The sequence below is a fragment of the Betta splendens genome, chromosome 4 (assembly GCF_900634795.4).
Source record: "Betta splendens chromosome 4, fBetSpl5.4, whole genome shotgun sequence".
NCBI lineage: Eukaryota > Metazoa > Chordata > Actinopteri > Anabantiformes > Osphronemidae > Betta > Betta splendens.
In genome coordinates this window covers 260,376-279,676 of record NC_040884.2, presented here as the reverse complement: position 1 = coordinate 279,676, position 19,301 = coordinate 260,376, and the positions used below count along the sequence as shown (strand labels likewise).

Here is a 19,301-nt window from a genome sequence, read left to right as displayed (position 1 = left end):
AGCCAAAAGGCAAAGCTCTCCATTTACCGATCAAGCGGCTGAAATGAGCTTCCTCCGCAGGGTGGCTGGGCGCTCCCTTAGAGATAAGGTGAGGAGCTCTGTCACCCGGGAGGAGCTCGGAATAGAGTCGCTGCTCCTCCACATCGAGAGGAGCCAGTTGAGGTGGCTCGGGCATCTGGTTCGGATGCCTTTTGGATGCCTCCCTGGGGAGGTGTTACGGGCATGTCCCACTGGTAGGAGGCCCCGAGGAAGACCCAGGACTCGCTGGAGAGACTACGTCTCTCAGCTGGCCTGGGAATGTCTTGGGGTCCCACCGGAAGAGCTGGAGGAAGTGTCCGGGGAGAGGGAAGTCTGGAACTCTCTGCTCAGACTGCTGCACCCGCCACCCGGCCCCGGATAAGCGGATGAAAATGGATGGATGGAACATGGCAATTTAGAATGGCAAATAAAGGTTTTCTATTTCATTCTATTTTCTATTCTATACTTCTCCCTAGTTTGCTAAACTAGGTGTCACCTGACCCTCGACTGCCATCTGGAAAAAATTTCGGTTTCATACAGCGCCAGTTATCGCTAGTAAGAGAGAAAAAAAAATTGATCTAAAGTTGGAGAATTTCACTTGCTGTTTTTGTACGATTGTGGATCTACCCGGTGTTTTGGACTGAATTGTTTTACTGGATTATATTCTCTGGATTGTAATGGACAGAACGAGACCATGCTTGCTCAGAATGATCAATGGTTGAACTGCAGGCAGTCTTCAAGAGTAAGTAAAGTAATAGTTTTAGATTCATGGTTTTTATTTTCTAGCTTTTGGTAGACGTGCTGTGATTGTTGAGTCTCAAAATGGTTTATATCGCCAGAAACATGAGAGTCTCATATATATTGTGTGATTAGAATGTGAAAGGAAGCACACAATGGTGCCACCAGAGCAGAGTTGGTCAAATGAGACTTTGGAATTATTGTAGACAATACTGCAATATTAAAATAAATAGAGCCTCGGAGAACATGCAGGATCTACTTAATACTATCTACCTGAACCTCTGGCCAGCTGCTCTTCCCTTCCAGCAGCGAGTCCAAGATGCTCCTCATGGACACCTCCTTCACCAGATCGTCTCCGCTCACAACATAATAAGAGGAGCGAAGACATTTGAAAAACTCCAAGTCCACTGTGGAGGCTGCACAGCCAGACGGCAGGTAGGCCAGGTCCACGTAGATCGCAGAACCCTCCAAAATCACAGCTTTGGAACCTGGCACAAACAAAAAAAACCTTTCCTGTAGTAAATAAGATAATTGCTCTTGGTCCAAATTAAAACAGAATAAATTATTCCACTGTTCTGTTGCACATGTTGGTCATTTATTGAGTTGCTGATTTCTTATGGAGTCAAATTAGGGTCACATTAGATTTGTGCATGCGAAAACCGATCTGTGTGTGCGTAAGCAGATGTGTGCATGCGTAATTAAATCTGTGCGTGCGTAACCAGATTTGTACTTGTAGACTTAGTGAGGCTATACCATGCTTACATTTATAATTTTGGGCCTTTAAAATTACGTACAAATCGTGGGTAAATAAGTAAAATAACATGACCTTAATTTGCCTCCACACTCTGATTGACTAATGAACAAGGAAGTTGTCACAGTCCTTTGACGTGGCACAGCAGATCCTGAAAGCTCCACAAGCAGCAACAAGCTAGTCCACTGACTGATGGCTTTAATTAAATTTAATGGTCAGACAGACATGATGGCTCATATTCATGTGAATGAAGTGTGATGTTACTCTCGTAATTTGCGGAGGTGATGCAGTTAAAGTTAAACTGGTGTTTCTACAATACGTCAATGTAGCATGTTAGCCGACAGGCTATTAACATCTGATATCATGTTATGATGCACCCGGAGTTAAGATGGGTATGTTCCAGTAACGCTACCGTTGTGACTCTGTGTGATCGTTTATCAGACCACAATAAACACGTTTACTTTAATAATGCTTTTAATATACTTTAAAATATGTAATGCTGTTGTTAGACAGGCTTGGATTTTAGTGCAGGATCTTGTTGCTTCCCGCTGATCAACACCATCTACAAGGAGACAGATGCCCAGTGTTGCTGCAGAATCTCTCCAGATGTCACCAATACCACAGACACCGGCACAAAGCTTGGTCTGCGTGATCGTTTAATTAGTTTACAGCATTCACTTTCAACTGTCAGCTGAGAACTGCACTGCTCTGACTCTGCATCATTCACCCACAGTTTACATAGGCGCTGCTGGTGCCTGCCGGCAGGTAACGGGTAGTACGGTAAAGGACAAGACGCTCCAGATCGTTCACAAAAACATGACACAAAACACAAGTTAAACGGGAGAGAAGCACAACTACTGGACAGAAAGAGACAAGGTTAGTTAAACATGGGACAATGATGGGAGGTTATTGGATAGAGGAGGTAGAAGGAAACAGAGGAGCTCAGTGCATAAATTAAGTCCCCCAGCAGTCTATGTCTATTGCAGCTTAACTAAGAGATGGTTCCTGTGACTAACAATCATTGCCAGTGACCTGAACCATCTCTAACTATAAGCTTAATCGAAAAGGAAGGTTTTAAGCCTAATCTTAAAGGTGGAGAGTGTGTCAGCTTCTCGAACCTGAAGAGGGAGCTGGTTCCAGAGGAGAGGAGCTTGGTAGCTAAAAGCTCTGCCCCCTGTTCTACATTTTAACACTCTAGGAACCACAAGTAGCCCAGCGCTCTGAGAACGAAGTGTTCTGCTGGGAGCATAAGGAACTATGAGGTCTTTAAGATAAGAAGGAGCTTTATCATTGAGTACTTTGTAGGTGAGTAGGAGAATTTCAAATTCTATCCTACATTTTACAGGCAGCCAGTGCAGAGAAGCTAATGTAGGAGAAATGTGATCTCTCTTTCTAAGTCCTGTCAGAACGCTGGCTGCAGCATTTTTGAAGGAATTTTTAAGGAGCTGTTAGGACATCCTATGAGTAAGGAGTTACAGTAGTCCAGCCTAGAGGTAACAAATGCATGGATCAGTTTCTCTGAATCACTCTGAGAGAGGATGCTTCTGATTTTAACTATATTTCTAAGGTGGAAGTAGGCGGTTCTGGAGATTTGTTTAATGTATGATGTAAAAGAGAGATCCTGGTCAAACATGACACCAAGGCATGTAGCATGTTATGCCATCCAGGGTGGCTATCTGACTCAATAGTGTCTCTCTCAGATTTTTAGGCCCAACAATAAGAATCTCGGTTTTATCTGAGTTTTGGGACATCCAGGATTTGATGTCTTTTAAACAACCCTGAATTTTGACTAGTTGATCTGTTTCATTTGGTTCCAAGGACATATATAGCTGAGTATCATCTGCGTAAAAATGAAAATAATAGAATGCTTTCTAATAATCTCACCTAGAGGAGACATGTATAGGCTAAACAGAATTGGACCCAGCACAGAACCCTGTGGAACTCCATAGCTAATCCTTGTGCGTGTGGAGAATTCATCATTAACATGAACAAACTGGAATCTGTTCAACAAATAGGATTTAAACCATCCCAATGCTGTTCCATTAATCCCGATTCTATGTTCTAGTGTCTGTAATAGAATGTTATGATCAATTGTATCAAATGCAGCACTAAGATCTAACAGGACAAGGACAGAAACTAGACCATTGTCCGAAGCTAATAGAAGATCATTAGTGACTCTAACCAGAGCTGTTTCTGTGCTATGATGTTTTCTAAATCCTGACTGAAAATCTTCTTACAGGTTATTCCCACTCAGGTGGTCAGATAATTGTTTAGCCACGATTTTTTACAGAATCTAGTTGTCCAGGGTCAAGGGTTGGTTTTTTCAATAGAGGTTTGACCACAGCCACCTTAAAAGCCTGTGGTACATAGCCTAGTTGTAAAGATTGGTTCATTTGATTTAATATGGATGAGCTGATTAAAGGTAGAACTCCTTTGAGTAATCTGGTTGGGATTGGATCTAAAAGACAAGTGGACGACTTGGAAGAGTTAATTATCGAGGTTAACTCCATATGAGTTATGGGGGAGAAGCTGTCTAGGTAAGACAGAGGATTTAATAAATTTAAAGTTGATGGATTTAGACAGTGCTTTCTGTCATTTGGAAGAAGTCGCTGCTGAATGTTTTTTCTAATGATGATAATTTTATTAGTAAAGTAGTTCATAAAGTCATTGCTGCTGAGATTTAAGGGGATAGTAGACTCAATACAGCTATGACTCTTTGTCAGCCTGGCTACAGTGCTGAAAAGAAACCTGGGTTGTTTTTGTTTTCCTCAATTAGGGAGTAATAATATGTTTTTCTAGCAGCACAAAGTGCTTTTTTATATTTCATTAGACTGTCCTTCCATGCAATGCAGTTTACATTTATTTTGTTGGAACGCCACTGTCTTTCTAGTTGTCTAGTCCTTTGCTTTAGGCTGCGGATCTCTGAGTTATACCACGGAGCTAACCTCCTCTGATTCACTGTCTTCTTCTTCAGAGGAGCCACTGTGTCTAACATTGTACGTAGAGAAGCTGCAGCATCATCTACAAGACAGTCAACCTGTTCATAAGGATTAAGTTGACTGTTCTCTATGTATCTACAAGACATTGAGGCAAAAGATGATGGAATCATCTGCTTGAATCTGGCAACAGCGTTGTCAGAAAAACATCTGCTATAGTAACATTTCATATAGTAACATTTCATAAAGTCATGATACCACAGGTATCATTGGACTCAAAGTTTGGTGTCTGTGATGGGCAGCTGCGGATCCAACCATCCTGCCTGCATCCAGTCCCTGGTCCTACCATCCTGCCTGTGCTCTGTTGTTGCTTGTTGTTGCTTGTTGCTGTTGCTCTGCTTTTCTATCTCTCTATCCTCTCACCCCAACCGGTCGAGGCAGATGGCCACCCACATCCAGTCTGGTTCTGCTGGAGGTTTCTTCCTCGTTAGAGAGGGAGTTTTTCCTCTCCACTGTTGCTGTCAAATTAAATGCTTGCTGTATGTGGGATTTGTTGGGTTTAGTTGTGTGAGGTTTTAAACCTTACTTTGTAAAGTGCCTTGAAATAACTTTGTTGTGATTTGGCGCTATATAAATAAAATTGAATTGAATTGAATTGAACATTTCTTTCCAGCTGTTATAGGGTCAGTTGTGCTAAATTCAAAAGTTAATAAGAAATGGTCAGATAACAGAGGGTTTTGGGGAACTATCAAATTATCAATTTCAACCCCATATGTCAGGACAAGAGCTAGGGTGTGGTTAAAACGATGAGTGGGTTCATTTACCTGCTGTGTAAAACCAATACTGTCTATTAAGGAGTTAAAAGCAGTGCTGAGACAGTTGCTGTCAACATCTACATGAATGTTAAAGTCTCCCACTACAATGACTTTATCTGTGCTAAGAACTAAGTCAGATAAGAAATCAGAGAATTCAGTTAAGAACTCCGAATATGGAGCAGGAGGACGATAAACAATACAAAACACAACTGGCTTCTGAGTTTTAGAGTCTGGGTGAGAAAGGCTCAGAGTGAGGCTCTTAAATGAGTTATAACTATGTTTAGGTTTAGGAGTAATTAATAAATATGATTTATAAATTGCTGCTACTCCTCCACCTCTACCTGTACTTCTTGGAACATGATAGTTGATGTGACTCATTGGAGTCGACTCATTTAAAGTAACATATTCATCCTGCTGCAGCCAGGTTTCAGTGAGACAGAACAGATCTATGTGATGGTCACTTATCAAGTCATTTATTAAAAAGGATTTAGATGAGAGAGATCTGATATTTAATAAACCACACTTTATTAGCTTACTGTTACTTTGTTCCGTAAGAGGAGCTGTTTTGATGTTTATTAAATTCTGGTAAGTCACTCCTCTTTGATTTGTTTGTGACTTGTATAGTTTAGGTGGTCGAGAAGCAGACACAGTCTCTATGTGATAACTAAGACTAGGAGTGGGTGGCGGCTGTAGAGAACATGCAGAGAGGCGTGTAAGACTGCGGCTTACGAGCCGTGACCCAGTCGTTGCCCAGCTGCCTGGGACCTGCCGGGGGACTGGTAGCAGCTAAGCTAGGAGGCTCCGCACCGGCTAAAGGGACCTGGCTAGCTGGCCTGTTTTCTAAAGTGCGAAGCCGAGACTCTAAGTCTAACAACCTCGCCTCCAACCCTGCAACTAGCGTACACCTATTACAGATACCATTACCATCAGTAAAGGAGGCAGAGGATAAGCTAAACATAAGACACACCGAGCACCGAACAAAGCGAGAGGGAGAGGAAAAGGGGGAAGCCATAGCAGGAAAGTAAGCTAGGAGCTACGCTAGCGGAGATAACACTTAAATAACAGTGTAAATTAGCAGGACGTTTAATGAAAGGAAAAGATGCTTGAGTGTTACAAGGTTGTTTTGCAACTTTTAGCAGTCGCTATCAGATATAAAACGATAATATTTAGAAAAGAGCGGAGAGTAATGCTGTACACACACAGCGGCAGCAAACCTCAGTACCCGGAAGTGACGCGATACGCTTACCGTCAGTCAGCCAACCCTGACATGCTAATGTAGCCCAACATGCTACATTGATGTATGATAGAAACACCAGTTTAACGTTCGCGCAACTGCATCACCTCTGCAAATCACGAGAGTAACGTCACACTTCATACACATGAATATGAGCCGTCATGTCTGTCTGATCATTAAATATAAGTAAAGTCATCAGTCAGTGGACTAGCTTGTTGCTGTGTACTGCTTGTGGAGCTTTCAGGATTTACTGTGCCATGTCAAAAGACTGCAACAACTTCATTGTTCATTAGCCAATCAAAACGTGGAGGCAAATTAAGGTCACGTTATTTTACTAGTAAATTTAGCCACGATTTGTGTGTAATTTTAACGCCCCAAATTATTAGTGTAAGCATGGTATAGCCCCACTAAGTCTACAAGTACAAATCTGGTTACGTTTTCTCCGCTAGCGTGGCTCCTAGCTAACAAGTACAAATCTGGTTACGTACGCACAGTTCCGTTTACACACGCAAATATAATTCAACTCCATAATTGTTCGCTTTGGTTTTTAGACACCTCAAGGGTTTTATTAACTATGCATACCTGAGCAAGGCAGTTTTGCTGTCACAAGTTTGGATCCACCAAGCGAATTTCGGGCTGATGGTTTTGCATCCAGACTGGAGGTCACCTTGACTGATCCTATGGTGCTTCCAACCTTGGACTTTCCTTGTGTGGCTGTGGTACCAGATGTTACCCTCTGAAGCGCATCCATTGGTTTCTTGGTCTTGCCATCTAAACTTTTGAGGTTCTTACTTGACCTGTCAGCCTCTGAGTCAGCCATGCAAGCTCCAGGCTGTGTTGGTAATGGTGGGAGATCCTTAACAAGGGCAGGTGGTGGGTCATGGGTTGTTTGTGTGTAGTGGAAACTGTGGTGATCTTGTGGATGGCTGGGTTGAATAAAAAAAGTACTGGAATCATCATCGGACTCTACGCCTGCAGTGATAGAAGGACATTCCTCTGTTCCAGGTGGGGCATCAGAATCTGTGGCCATTGGCAGTGAGCCACTAACTGATGTGGGTGGAGTTTCCTGGCTATTGGCTGAAGGGCAGTTGCTGCTGTACTCGTCGTGCAAGTTGTTCTGGTTTTCAGAGATATCTGGTGAACTGCTGGTGGCGAGTCCAGGTTTGACATGCTGCTGCTGATTCTGTGGAGTCTTGGGATGCTGGAACTCACAAGGTGACACCAGACACAGATCAACATCATGCAGAACATCTGAGATTAGGTCAGACATCCCATGAATTTTCTCCTCTGATCCATTCCTGTATTTCCCACTATGGGCTATTGTCAAAGGTAAGACTATGCCAGTTGTTGAGTCTGAGTCACCATGCCGATTGGAATAGACTCCAATGAGGCCTCTGGGTGATGCTAAAGCAGGTGGCAACCCTTTCTCTAAAGAAATCGACAAGGATTCATCAACCTCTGTTGAGTGAGGTGAGCAAAAGTCAGCCAGCATGGAGGTCATGGTGGAAGAGGAATCTGGCATAATGCCCTTGAAAGAGTTGAGGGTCAGAAGACTAGACTGTCTATCCTGTGAGAATGTGGAGATTTCCAGACCTTCATTCAGAGTGCTCAGGTCTGAAGTTATACAAGATCCTGTCTGGTTGTAGTTCTCAAAGCTCAGACTGGATACTCTGGGCCCAAGGCCGCCATCCTGATCTTCACCATCAGTCTCAGAGGACTGATGGGAAGGCATGTGTCCTGCACTCTTGTGGGCTGAATCTGCATGAGAACCCAACTCTAGATATTTTTTTCTTGAGCTCAAACAGTCGGCACACTCGTTTTTCAGGCATCTTAAATCAGGTTGGTTTGCAGCAGGCTTAAGATCAAAGTTGACGGTGAGATCACTTTTTGTTATTTGAGCGAGAGGTGAGAAGGTAGCAGCAACGTACTGGTGACCCTCTGCTGTCAGGGTCTGGTTCCCCTTGGTCTTGGCTTCATCAGATTTCATGACTGCTGTGGATTTCTGAGTGCTGTTGCCATTTGTGTCTTTTGATCCATTTTCCTCAAACACAGCTGTCGTTTTCTCAGGTGTTGACACCTTGAGAATCATCTCTTTCTGGTTTTCCAGTTCTTTTAGAGCTGGCTTCCCTTTTGTCCATTGGCTCAAAGAATCCTTCTTTGGCAGAGTACCATCCTTCTTTAAAGGACCACTCTTGCTCAAAGCTTTCTTCAGTTCTATACTTCCCGACACTGGATTTATAGCTCCACTTGCTTTTTTAACTTCTTTACCAGAAGGTTTTGCAGTTCTCCTCTTCTCTGCTTTGACATCCTTTTTGCTGTCCTTTTTTGGTTCAGATTTTATTTCTTTCTTTGATTTAATTCTTAACATTTCTTTCTTTGAAGTGTCTTTTCCTCCACTCTCATCTTTTTTTTCAGATGTAGCTGGAGTCTTCTCTTCCTTCTTTTTGAGATCCTTTTTGTCCTCTTTTGACCCTTCTTTTCTTGAAAATAATTTTTCTGCAGGTTTAGGTTGCTTCATTTTATAATCAGTTTCCTTAGGTTTGGTCTTTTCTTCCTTTTCTTTCTTGTCTTTTGGTGCAGTATCTGCAGGCAGCTTAGTCTTTGTTTTGGTTTCTACCCGTCCAAGCTTGTCTTTCTGCAAGGCACTACTGGGTCTGATATCCTTGGTCTGGGACTTAATGCTTTCCCGACTCTCTGCGCGTTTTGGTTGTTTCTCAGTTTTAGATGTTTCAAGGTCTGTGAAACACACAGACGGCCGTTTGAGGAAATCTAGATGTCTCACTTTTTCAAGTCCATCCAGAATGTTGGCCTGAGGCGTACACCCTGGGAAAAGGACACGTATAATCTTTTCCTGAGGACTAGAAGGATGCCAAACCAGCAAGGCACAGATGGAAACTAGGCAAGGTAAAGGAAGTGGAGGGTTTTTTATGTTTGATGTGTTGTCTGGCCAGATGTGCATTAAAGCTTCAAGTTCTTTACTACCACTTGCTGGATTCAGTGTGTATAGCTCCAGGCGACCAACTCCCATCTTTTGAAACAGGACAATCGGCTCTATGATGGGACCATTGGACCGACTGAGATGTTCAGGTTTTATTGCCAGTCTTTCTAAATTCTGCAGAGTTAGTGCAACTTGGTCACAACACCGCAGCATGGTGGGATTTCCCTGGATGAACTTTAATCTCTTTGGAACATTGAGAAAAACAACCCCAATCTCAGGGGAAATCAGTTTTTTTGTCCATCCCTCTTCAGCTTGAGATCCGGAGCGCTCATACTCCTGCTCAGCTACTTTCCTTAGCAATAGACTGTTCAGTCCTGGGAGATTGTCCACACCGATGTGAGTCAAGAGTACTGAGTCAATTCTGTCCAGGTGTCGAACTAGTTTCCAGAAGCAAGAGCGGGGCTCAGAGCCACCATTCACCAGGATGTTAAAACCGTTAACAGCAAAGAAGGCAGAATCTCCTCTCCCTCCTGGGAAGATGTAGCAGCAGGGTCGAGAGAGTTTCAAGAACCCCACAGTGTTCGGCGGCTCCAACAGGTCAAATGGCGACTCGGGCTCCAGTAATTCCGACAAGTATTCTGTGAACTCCTGCAGACCCTCCATTTCTGGAAGCATGGGGGGGGGGTTGACCTTGATGTTTATTACAGCTTGCAGGTTGTGGTTATTCATAATGTAGTCTTTCCAAAGACCATAGTTTGGGCAGCTGATGGTGAGGCTGGCCTTTGCCGCCGAGTCTGATGACTTAAGCAACTCCCTAACCTATAAAGCAAAAGATATAAACCCATCAGATCAAACCAGTACCAAATTATCCTTATCTGCATCAGGTAAATAGGATGGTGGTTCCTGACCTCCTCATCGGTAAATAGGCCGATGAAGTCACTGAGAGAGAAGCAGCCGTTCTGTAACACAATGTCTCCAGTCTCCTCCACACACTGACCAGTCAGAACCAACAGTTTGTGTTGAGATGGATCAGAGATAAGCCGCCGTACCTAAAAACACAGGCAGGAAATAAATTTGATTCACAATCATAGAGTTAGGCTATATGGACAATAAGGTGGGGACATTCTACTGGGTTTAGGTGGAGCATTTGATGCCAACAGACTGTGCTCCAATTCTTCAGAGGCGTACACACATTCTTTTAAAACATCAGCAGCGACGTGGGGTGGACTCATTATTTTTCTGGTACAGTATGTTCATTTCCACCATCTTTATACTGCTACTAAATACAGACTCATAACCTCCATAGGAAGAACAGGTGTAGTGTGGTGTTGGGTCTGAAGTCCAGTCCAGACCATTATTCAAGCAGACTCTGAGGTATGTAGTATTAATGTGAAAAAACAACTCCTCAGCCAGAATGATAGACAGACTTTCTAAACACCAAACAGCAGTTCTTTAGGTTTCCACATTGATTTTGTGCGCAGGTGTGCAGGTGCAGCCTTGCTGCAGATCGCTTCGATTGCTCTGTCTTATTTTTCTTACTTTTTAGCTTTTGCCTGTGATTTTCTTTAACTAGTCTTAGTATTTAAGATGCATCCCCTCTGATCATGTTGTTCAAGAGACTTATACTTTCTCTCATCTGTAAAGCTGGCGTGCAGGAGCAGACCCTCAGACCGAAGAAAGGTGCTGCGTTAAAGACCTCAAGAAGATTCAAGCTGCATCTCCCTTCGCTGATTATGGGCAATGTGAGGTCACTGGATAATAAAACGGACAAACTGACAGCTCTAGTGAAAGGAGAAAATCTTTGCTGAGTACTTGCAGGTGGAGCCCCCCCCCGATTTCATGGATCATGGACTACCTCACCAACTGTCTCCAGTAGATCCGTCTGCAGAACTGTGTGTCTGACACCATGGTCTGCAGCACAGGGGCTCCACAGGGAACAGTCCTGTGATTTTCTTTAACTAGTCTTAGTATTTAAGATGCATCCCCTCTGATCATGTTGTTCAAGAGACTTATACTTTCTCTCATCTGTAAAGCTGGCGTGCAGGAGCAGACCCTCAGACCGAAGAAAGGTGCTGCGTTAAAGACCTCAAGAAGATTCAAGCCGCATCTCCCTTCGCTGATTATGGGCAATGTGAGGTCACTGGATAATAAAACGGACAAACTGACAGCTCTAGTGAAAGGAGAAAATCTTTGCTGAGTACTTGCAGGTGGAGCCCCCCCTGATTTCATGGATCATGGACTACCTCACCAACTGTCTCCAGTAGATTCGTCTGCAGAACTGTGTGTCTGACACCATGGTCTGCAGCACAGAGGCTCCACAGGGAACAGTCCTGTGATTTTTTTTAACTAGTCTTAGTATTTAAGATGCATCCCCTCTGATCATGTTGTTCAAGAGACTTATACTTTCTTTCATCTGTAAAGCTGGCGTGCAGGAGCAGACCCTCAGACCGAAGAAAGGTGCTGCGTTAAAGACCTCAAGAAGATTCAAGCCGCATCTCCCTTCGCTGATTATGGGCAATGTGAGGTCACTGGATAATAAAACGGACAAACTGACAGCTCTAGTGAAAGGAGAAAATCTTTGCTGAGTACTTGCAGGTGGAGCCCCCCCCCCCGATTTCATGGATCATGGACTACCTCACCAACTGTCTCCAGTAGATCCGTCTGCAGAACTGTGTGTCTGACACCATGGTCTGCAGCACAGGGGCTCCACAGGGAACAGTCCTGTGATTTTCTTTAACTAGTCTTAGTATTTAAGATGCATCCCCTCTGATCATGTTGTTCAAGAGACTTATACTTTCTCTCATCTGTAAAGCTGGCGTGCAGGAGCAGACCCTCAGACCGAAGAAAGGTGCTGCGTTAAAGACCTCAAGAAGATTCAAGCCGCATCTCCCTTCGCTGATTATGGGCAATGTGAGGTCACTGGATAATAAAACGGACAAACTGACAGCTCTAGTGAAAGGAGAAAATCTTTGCTGAGTACTTGCAGGTGGAGCCCCCCCTGATTTCATGGATCATGGACTACCTCACCAACTGTCTCCAGTAGATTCGTCTGCAGAACTGTGTGTCTGACACCATGGTCTGCAGCACAGGGGCTCCACAGGGAACAGTCCTGTGATTTTTTTAACTAGTCTTAGTATTTAAGATGCATCCCCTCTGATCATGTTGTTCAAGAGACTTATACTTTCTCTCATCTGTAAAGCTGGCGTGCAGGAGCAGACCCTCAGACCGAAGAAAGGTGCTGCGTTAAAGACCTCAAGAAGATTCAAGCCGCATCTCCCTTCGCTGATTATGGGCAATGTGAGGTCACTGGATAATAAAACGGACAAACTGACAGCTCTAGTGAAAGGAGAAAATCTTTGCTGAGTACTTGCAGGTGGAGCCCCCCCCCGATTTCATGGATCATGGACTACCTCACCAACTGTCTCCAGTAGATCCGTCTGCAGAACTGTGTGTCTGACACCATGGTCTGCAGCACAGGGGCTCCACAGGGAACAGTCCTGTGATTTTCTTTAACTAGTCTTAGTATTTAAGATGCATCCCCTCTGATCATGTTGTTCAAGAGACTTATACTTTCTCTCATCTGTAAAGCTGGCGTGCAGGAGCTGACCCTCAGACCGAAGAAAGGTGCTGCGTTAAAGACCTCAAGAAGATTCAAGCCGCATCTCCCTTCGCTGATTATGGGCAATGTGAGGTCACTGGATAATAAAACGGACAAACTGACAGCTCTAGTGAAAGGAGAAAATCTTTGCTGAGTACTTGCAGGTGGAGCCCCCCCTGATTTCATGGATCATGGACTACCTCACCAACTGTCTCCAGTAGATCCGTCTGCAGAACTGTGTGTCTGACACCATGGTCTGCAGCACAGGGGTTCCACAGGGAACAGTCCTGTCTCCCTTTCTCTTCACCCTGTACAACTTCAGGTACAACTCAGAGTCCTGTCATCTCCAGAATTCTCTGATGACTCTGATGTTGTAGGATGTATGCAGGGTGGTGACATTACAGAGTACCAGGGAGTGGTGGACAGCTTTGTGGACCAATGTGGACAGAACCACCTCCAACTGAACTTAAGTAAAGCTAAGGAGCTAGTGATAGACACAAATCTGGCAGTCCGGTCACCCTGGACTGTCAGATTTGAGGTCTTTAACGCAGCACCTTTCTTCGGTCTGAGGGTCTGCTCCCTCCCAGCTGAATGTACCTGACTTCACCTGCAGGTGGATCACAGACTTCCTCATGGACAGACAGCAGTATGTGAGGCTGGGAAAACTGGTCTGATTCCTGGACCATCAGCACTGGATCCCCCCCCCCCAAGGCTGTGCCCTTTCACCCAAATTATTCTCCCTGGACACAAACTGCACATCTGGACAGTTGACTTTAGGACCCAGCCACATTCCCCCGTCATCCTCTGTGACACCGCAGTGACCTCTGTGGAGCCCGCCCACTTCATGGGGACCATGATCAGCCAGGACCTCAAGTGGGATCCGAATATCAGCTCTATCACCAAGAAGGCTCAACAGAGGATGTTCCAGAGTTCCTCACATCCTCCATTACAGTCTGGTTCACTGTGGCCACAGCCAGAGACAAGGCCAAGCTGCAGACTGTCATCCACTCTACGGAGAAAGTGATCGGGTGCCACCTCCAGGAGCTGCACATCTCCAGGACCCAGAGGTGCAGTCAGAACCATCTGGAGCTCAATACGTTCAAGGCTGTGGAGATGACAGTGGAATTAATGAAGGACCACCTGCCCCCCCTCACCATCCACAACAAAGCAGTGTCTATCGTGGACTCATTCAGGTGCCACAATCTCAACTGAGGTGGGCCCCCCACATAAATACTGTCCGCAACAAGACCCAGCAGAGGTTGTATTTTCTGAGACAGCTCAGGAAGTTCAACCTGCCCCAGTAGCTGCTGACCATCTTCTATACTGCCATCATCCAGTCTGTGCTCTGCACCTCCATGACTGTGTGGTTTGGTTCAGGCACCAAACAGGACAGACACGGAGTGCAGCGGGTGGTCCGAGAATATGATTGGGACTGAGCTTCTGTCCATTGAGCATTTTCACTGGGCCAGACTCAAAACAGGCAGCAAGCATCACTGCTGACCCGCACACAAACTGTTTAAACCCCTCCCCTCTGGAAGGTGCCACAGAGCCATAGCCACCAGAACCACCAAACACAGAGCTAGCTTCTTCCCCCAGGCTGTGTCCGAGCTGAACTCCATCACATAGAGAAAGGACTCAGTAAAAACATGTGTGGTGCAATTTTTATTTATTTTATTCTATTTTTTATTTCCTTTATGCAAATAATGTATGCATATAAAATTAGATTGGGGATTGGCTGACTGACGGTAAGCGTATTGTGTCACTTCCGGTTACTGAGGTTTGCTGCCGCTGTATGTGTACGGCGTTACTCTCCGCTCTTCTAAATATTATCGTTTTATATCTGGTAGCAACTGCTAAAAGTTGCAAGACAAGCTTGTAACACTCAAGCATCCTTTCCTTTCATTAAACATCCTGCTAATTTTCACTGTTATCTAAGTGTTTTCTCCGCTAGCGTAGCTTCTAGCTTACTTTCCTGCTATGGCTTCCCCCTTTTCCTCTCCCTCTCGCTCTGTTCGGTGCTTGGTGTGTCTTATGTTTAGCTTATCCTCTGCCTCCTTTAGTGATGGTAATGGTATCTGTAATAGGTGTACGCTAGTTGCAGGGTTGGAGGCGAGGTTGTTAGACTTAGCGTCTCGGCTTCGCACCTTAGAAAACAGGCCAGCTAGCCAGGTCCCTTTAGCCGGTGCAGAGCCTCCTAGCTTAGCTGCTACCAGTCCCCCGGCAGGTCCCAGGCAGCTGGGAAACGACTAGGTCACGGCTCGTAAGAAACGTAGCTTTAAGCAGGCGCCCACGGTTCACCACCAACCACTTGACGTTTTTCCCCACTCAGTGACACACCCGCTGAGAAACCCACTCTGATCATTGGTGGCGCCATAGTCCGAAACGTGAAGTTAGAGAATCCAGCGGCCATAGTTCAGTGTTTGCCTGGGGCCAGAGCGGGCGACATTGAGTCTTATCTTAAGCTCCTGTCTAAGGATAAGCGTAAGTACGCTAAGATCGTAATACTGGCAGGAGCTAATGACGCCCGGTTACGCCAATCGGAAGTCACTAAAACTAACATTGAGTCGGTGTGTTCGTTCGCCATAACAATGTCGGACTCCATAGTTTTCTCTGGACCCCTCCCCAATGTGACCAGCGATGACATGTATAGCCGGCTGTCATCGCTCCACTGCTGGTTGGTGGTGTCCTGCAAACGATGTGGGCTTTGTGGCTAATTGGAGCACTTTTTGGGGAAAACCTGGGCTGATTAGAAGAGACGGCGTCCATCCCACGTTGAACGGAGCCTCTCTGCTCTCTAGTAACATGGCCATGTTGCTTAGTCCCCCACTCCGTGACAACTCAGAGGGGAGCCTAGGACGCAGAGTCGCAGTCTTACACGCCTCTCTGCATGTTCTCTACAGCCGCCACCTACTCTTAGTCTTAGTTATCGTATAGAGACTGTGTCTGCTTCTCGACCACCTAAACTATACAAGTCACAAACAAATCAAAGAGGAGTGATTTACCAGAATTTGATAAACATCAAAACAGTTCTCTTAGAGAACAAAGTTAATCAAGTGTGGTTTATTAAATATCAGATCTCTCTCATCTAAATCCTTGTTAATAAATGACTTGATAAGTGACCATCACATAGATCTGTTCTGTCTCACTGAAACCTGGCTGCAGCAGGATGAATATGTTACTTTACATGAAGCGACTCCAATGAGTCACATCAACTTTCATACTCCAAGTACAGGTAGAGGTGGAGGAGTAGCAGCCATTTATAAATCAGATTTATTAATTACTCCTAAACCTAAACATAGTTATAACTCATTTGAGAGCCTCACGCTGAACCTTTCTCACCCAGACTCTAAAACTCCGAAGCCAGTTGTGCTTTGTGTTGTTTGCCGTCCTCCTGCTCCTTATCTGCTCCATATTAATTTAATAGTTCTTCCCCAAAACCCTGTTATCTGACCATTTCTTATCAACTTTTGAATTTAGCATAATTGACCTTACAATAGCTGGAAAGAAATGTTACTATAGCAGATGTTTATCTGACAACGCTGTTGCCAGATTCAAGCAGATGATTCCATCATCTTTTGCCTCAATGTCTTGTAGATACACAGAGAACAGTCACCTTAATCCTTATGAATAGGTTGACTGTCTTGTAGATGATGCTGCAGCTTCTCTACGTACAATGTAAGACACAGTGGCTCCTCTGAAGAAGAAGACAGTGAATCAGAGGAGTTTAGCTCCGTGGTATAACTCAGAGATCCGCAGCCTAAAGCACAGGACCAGACAACTAGAAAGACAGTGGCGTTCCAACAAAATAAATGTAAACTGCATTGCATGGAAGGACAGTCTAATATAATATAAAAAAGCACTTTGTGCTGCTAGAAAAACATATTATTCCTCCCTAATTGAGGAAAACAAAAACGACCCCAGGTTTCTTTTCAGCACTGTAGCCAGGCTGACAAAGAGTCAAAGCTGTGTTGAGTCTACTATCCCTTTAAATCTCAGCAGCAATGACTTTATGAACTACTTTACTAATAAAATTATCATCATTAGAAAAAACATTCAGCAGCGACTTCTTCCAAACGACAGAAAGCACTGTCTAGATCCATCAACTTTAAATATACCAAATCCTCTGTCTTACCTAGACAGCTTCTTCCCCATAACTCATGGAGTAAACCTCAATAATCAACTCTTCCAAGTCGTCCACTTGTCTTTTAGATCCAATCCATTTTTTCAATTTCCAAGATTCTTGAAAAAATTGTGTCTAAACAATTATCTGACCACCTGAGTGGGAATAACCTGTACGAAGATTTTCAGTCAGGATTTAGAAAACATCATAGCACAGAAACAGCTCTGGTTAGAGTCACTAATGATCTGTTAGCTTTGGACAATGGTCTAGTTTCTGTCCTTGTCCTGTTAGATCTTAGTGCTGCATTTGATACAATTGATCATAACATTCTATTACAGACACTAGAACGTAGAATCAGGATTAAAGGAACAGCATTGGGATGTTTTAAATCATAATTGTTGAACAGATTCCAGTTTGTTCATGTTAATGAGGAATTCTCCACATGCACAAGGATTAGCTATGGAGTACCACAGGGTTCTGTGCTTGGTCCAATTTTGTTTAGCCTATACATGTCTCCTCTAGGTGAGATTAATAGAAAGCATTCTATTAATTTACATTTTTACGCAGATAATACTCAGCTATATATGTCCTTGGAACCAAATGAAACAGATCAACTAGTCAAAACTCAGGGTTGAGACATCAAATCCTGGATGTCCCAAAACTCCCTTCAACTAAATTCAGATAAAACTGAATCCTTATAGTTGGGCCTAAAAATTTGAGAGACACTATTGAGTCGGATAGCCACCCTGAATGGCATAACATTAGCTTCAGATTCTACTGTGAGGAACCTTGGTGTCATCTTTGACCAGGATCTCTCTTTTACATCATACATTAAACAAATTGCCAGAACCGCCTACTTCCATCTTAGAAATATAGCTAAAATCAGAAACATCCTCTCTCAGAGCGATGCAGAGAAACTGATCCATGCATTTGTCATACGTTTGGCTAAGGGGGGTTCAACGTTATTGAGTCCAATAACGTATCATTGGACTCAAAGTTTGGTGTCTGTGATGGGCAGCTGCGGATCCAACCATCCTGCCTGTATCCAGTCCCTGGTCCAACCATCCTGCCTGTGCTCTGTTGTTGCTTGTTGTTGTTGCTGTGCTATTCTCTCTCTATATCCTCTCACCCCAACCGGTCGAGGCAGATGGCCGCCCACATCCAGGCTGGTTCTGCTGGAGGTTTCTTCCTCGTTAGAGAGGGAGTTTTTCCTCTCCACTGTTGCTGTCAAATTAAATGCTTGCTGTATGTGGGATTTGTTGGGTTTCGTTGTGAGGTTTTAAACCTTACTTTGTAAAGTGCCTTGAGATAACTTTGTTGTGATTTGGCACTATATAAATAAAAATTGAATTAAATTGAATATAACTGTAATTGATATGTAAATAATTACTGTTCGGTATGAGGGAATGAAAAGTCAGACCGAATGCAATTCCTTCTTTGTCTTGTGGAAACCTGGCAAATAAAAACGATTCTGATTAATTTGCATAACATTACATATCCTAGACCACACCTCCCACCCCCTACACATTTTGCTGGCTGGACAGAGGAGCACCTTCAGCCAGAGGCTGATCAGTATTAAGTGCTCCACAGAACGCCGCCGGAAATGCTTCCTACCGGCGCCATCAATCTGTACAACTCCTCCTCTCTCTGTAAGAGTTTATCTGCATCCGGACAATAACATGTATAATAAAATGTTAGCTAGTAATTAGATGTACAGTAATTAGACAATAGTGATCAGACTTGATGTGTGTGTATATGTGTTAGAATTCTTATTTTTAATCTCCCTTTCTTTTTGTGTGTACCTCCATCTGCGACAGCGATCAAAGTGTGCAAAGTTTTTTGAATCCTGAATCTTGAATCTAGAATCTAGGACATGCCCTGAAAGGCAGCTTTGTTCTCACCTCTGAGCAGACATAGTCGTGAGCTGGATTCATCACAACCTGAGTGTCCAGAACATCTCCACTGTGGTGCAGAGTTCTTTGACCTGCAAGATCAAACACAGTAGAACAGACTGAGCTTTGAGGCGAAGCTGATGCAAACAAGGTCTTTTGTTAGAAGAATTAGTCCAGAGATTCCTGGCCCTGCAGAGAACCTGGTTCTAAAAAGAGATAGTTCACAGCTGAAAAGCAAGTTAAGGAAACCCAAATGTACAA

At 44.1% G+C, this 19,301-nt stretch overlaps 1 protein-coding gene across 15 annotated transcripts in view; it reads right to left on the bottom strand.

Moving 5' to 3' along the window:
* map1sa (microtubule-associated protein 1Sa) overlaps nucleotides 1–19,301 on the bottom strand; it is a 56,858-nt gene that overhangs the window by 7,006 nt on the left and 30,551 nt on the right. For all 15 annotated transcript variants that reach the window (XR_008694641.1, XM_029146028.3, XM_055508661.1 and 12 more), the window contains 4 exons: nucleotides 19,050–19,132; nucleotides 10,339–10,479; nucleotides 7,075–10,249; nucleotides 1,030–1,244 (listed from right to left, as the gene is read on the bottom strand). Coding sequence is in view for 14 of the 15 variants with exons in the window: in XM_029146028.3 (XP_029001861.1) it covers nucleotides 1,030–1,244; nucleotides 7,075–10,249; nucleotides 10,339–10,479; nucleotides 19,050–19,132 (3,614 nt within the window). In the remaining variant the exon portion in view is untranslated. The remainder of the gene's footprint in view (nucleotides 1–1,029; nucleotides 1,245–7,074; nucleotides 10,250–10,338; nucleotides 10,480–19,049; nucleotides 19,133–19,301) is intronic.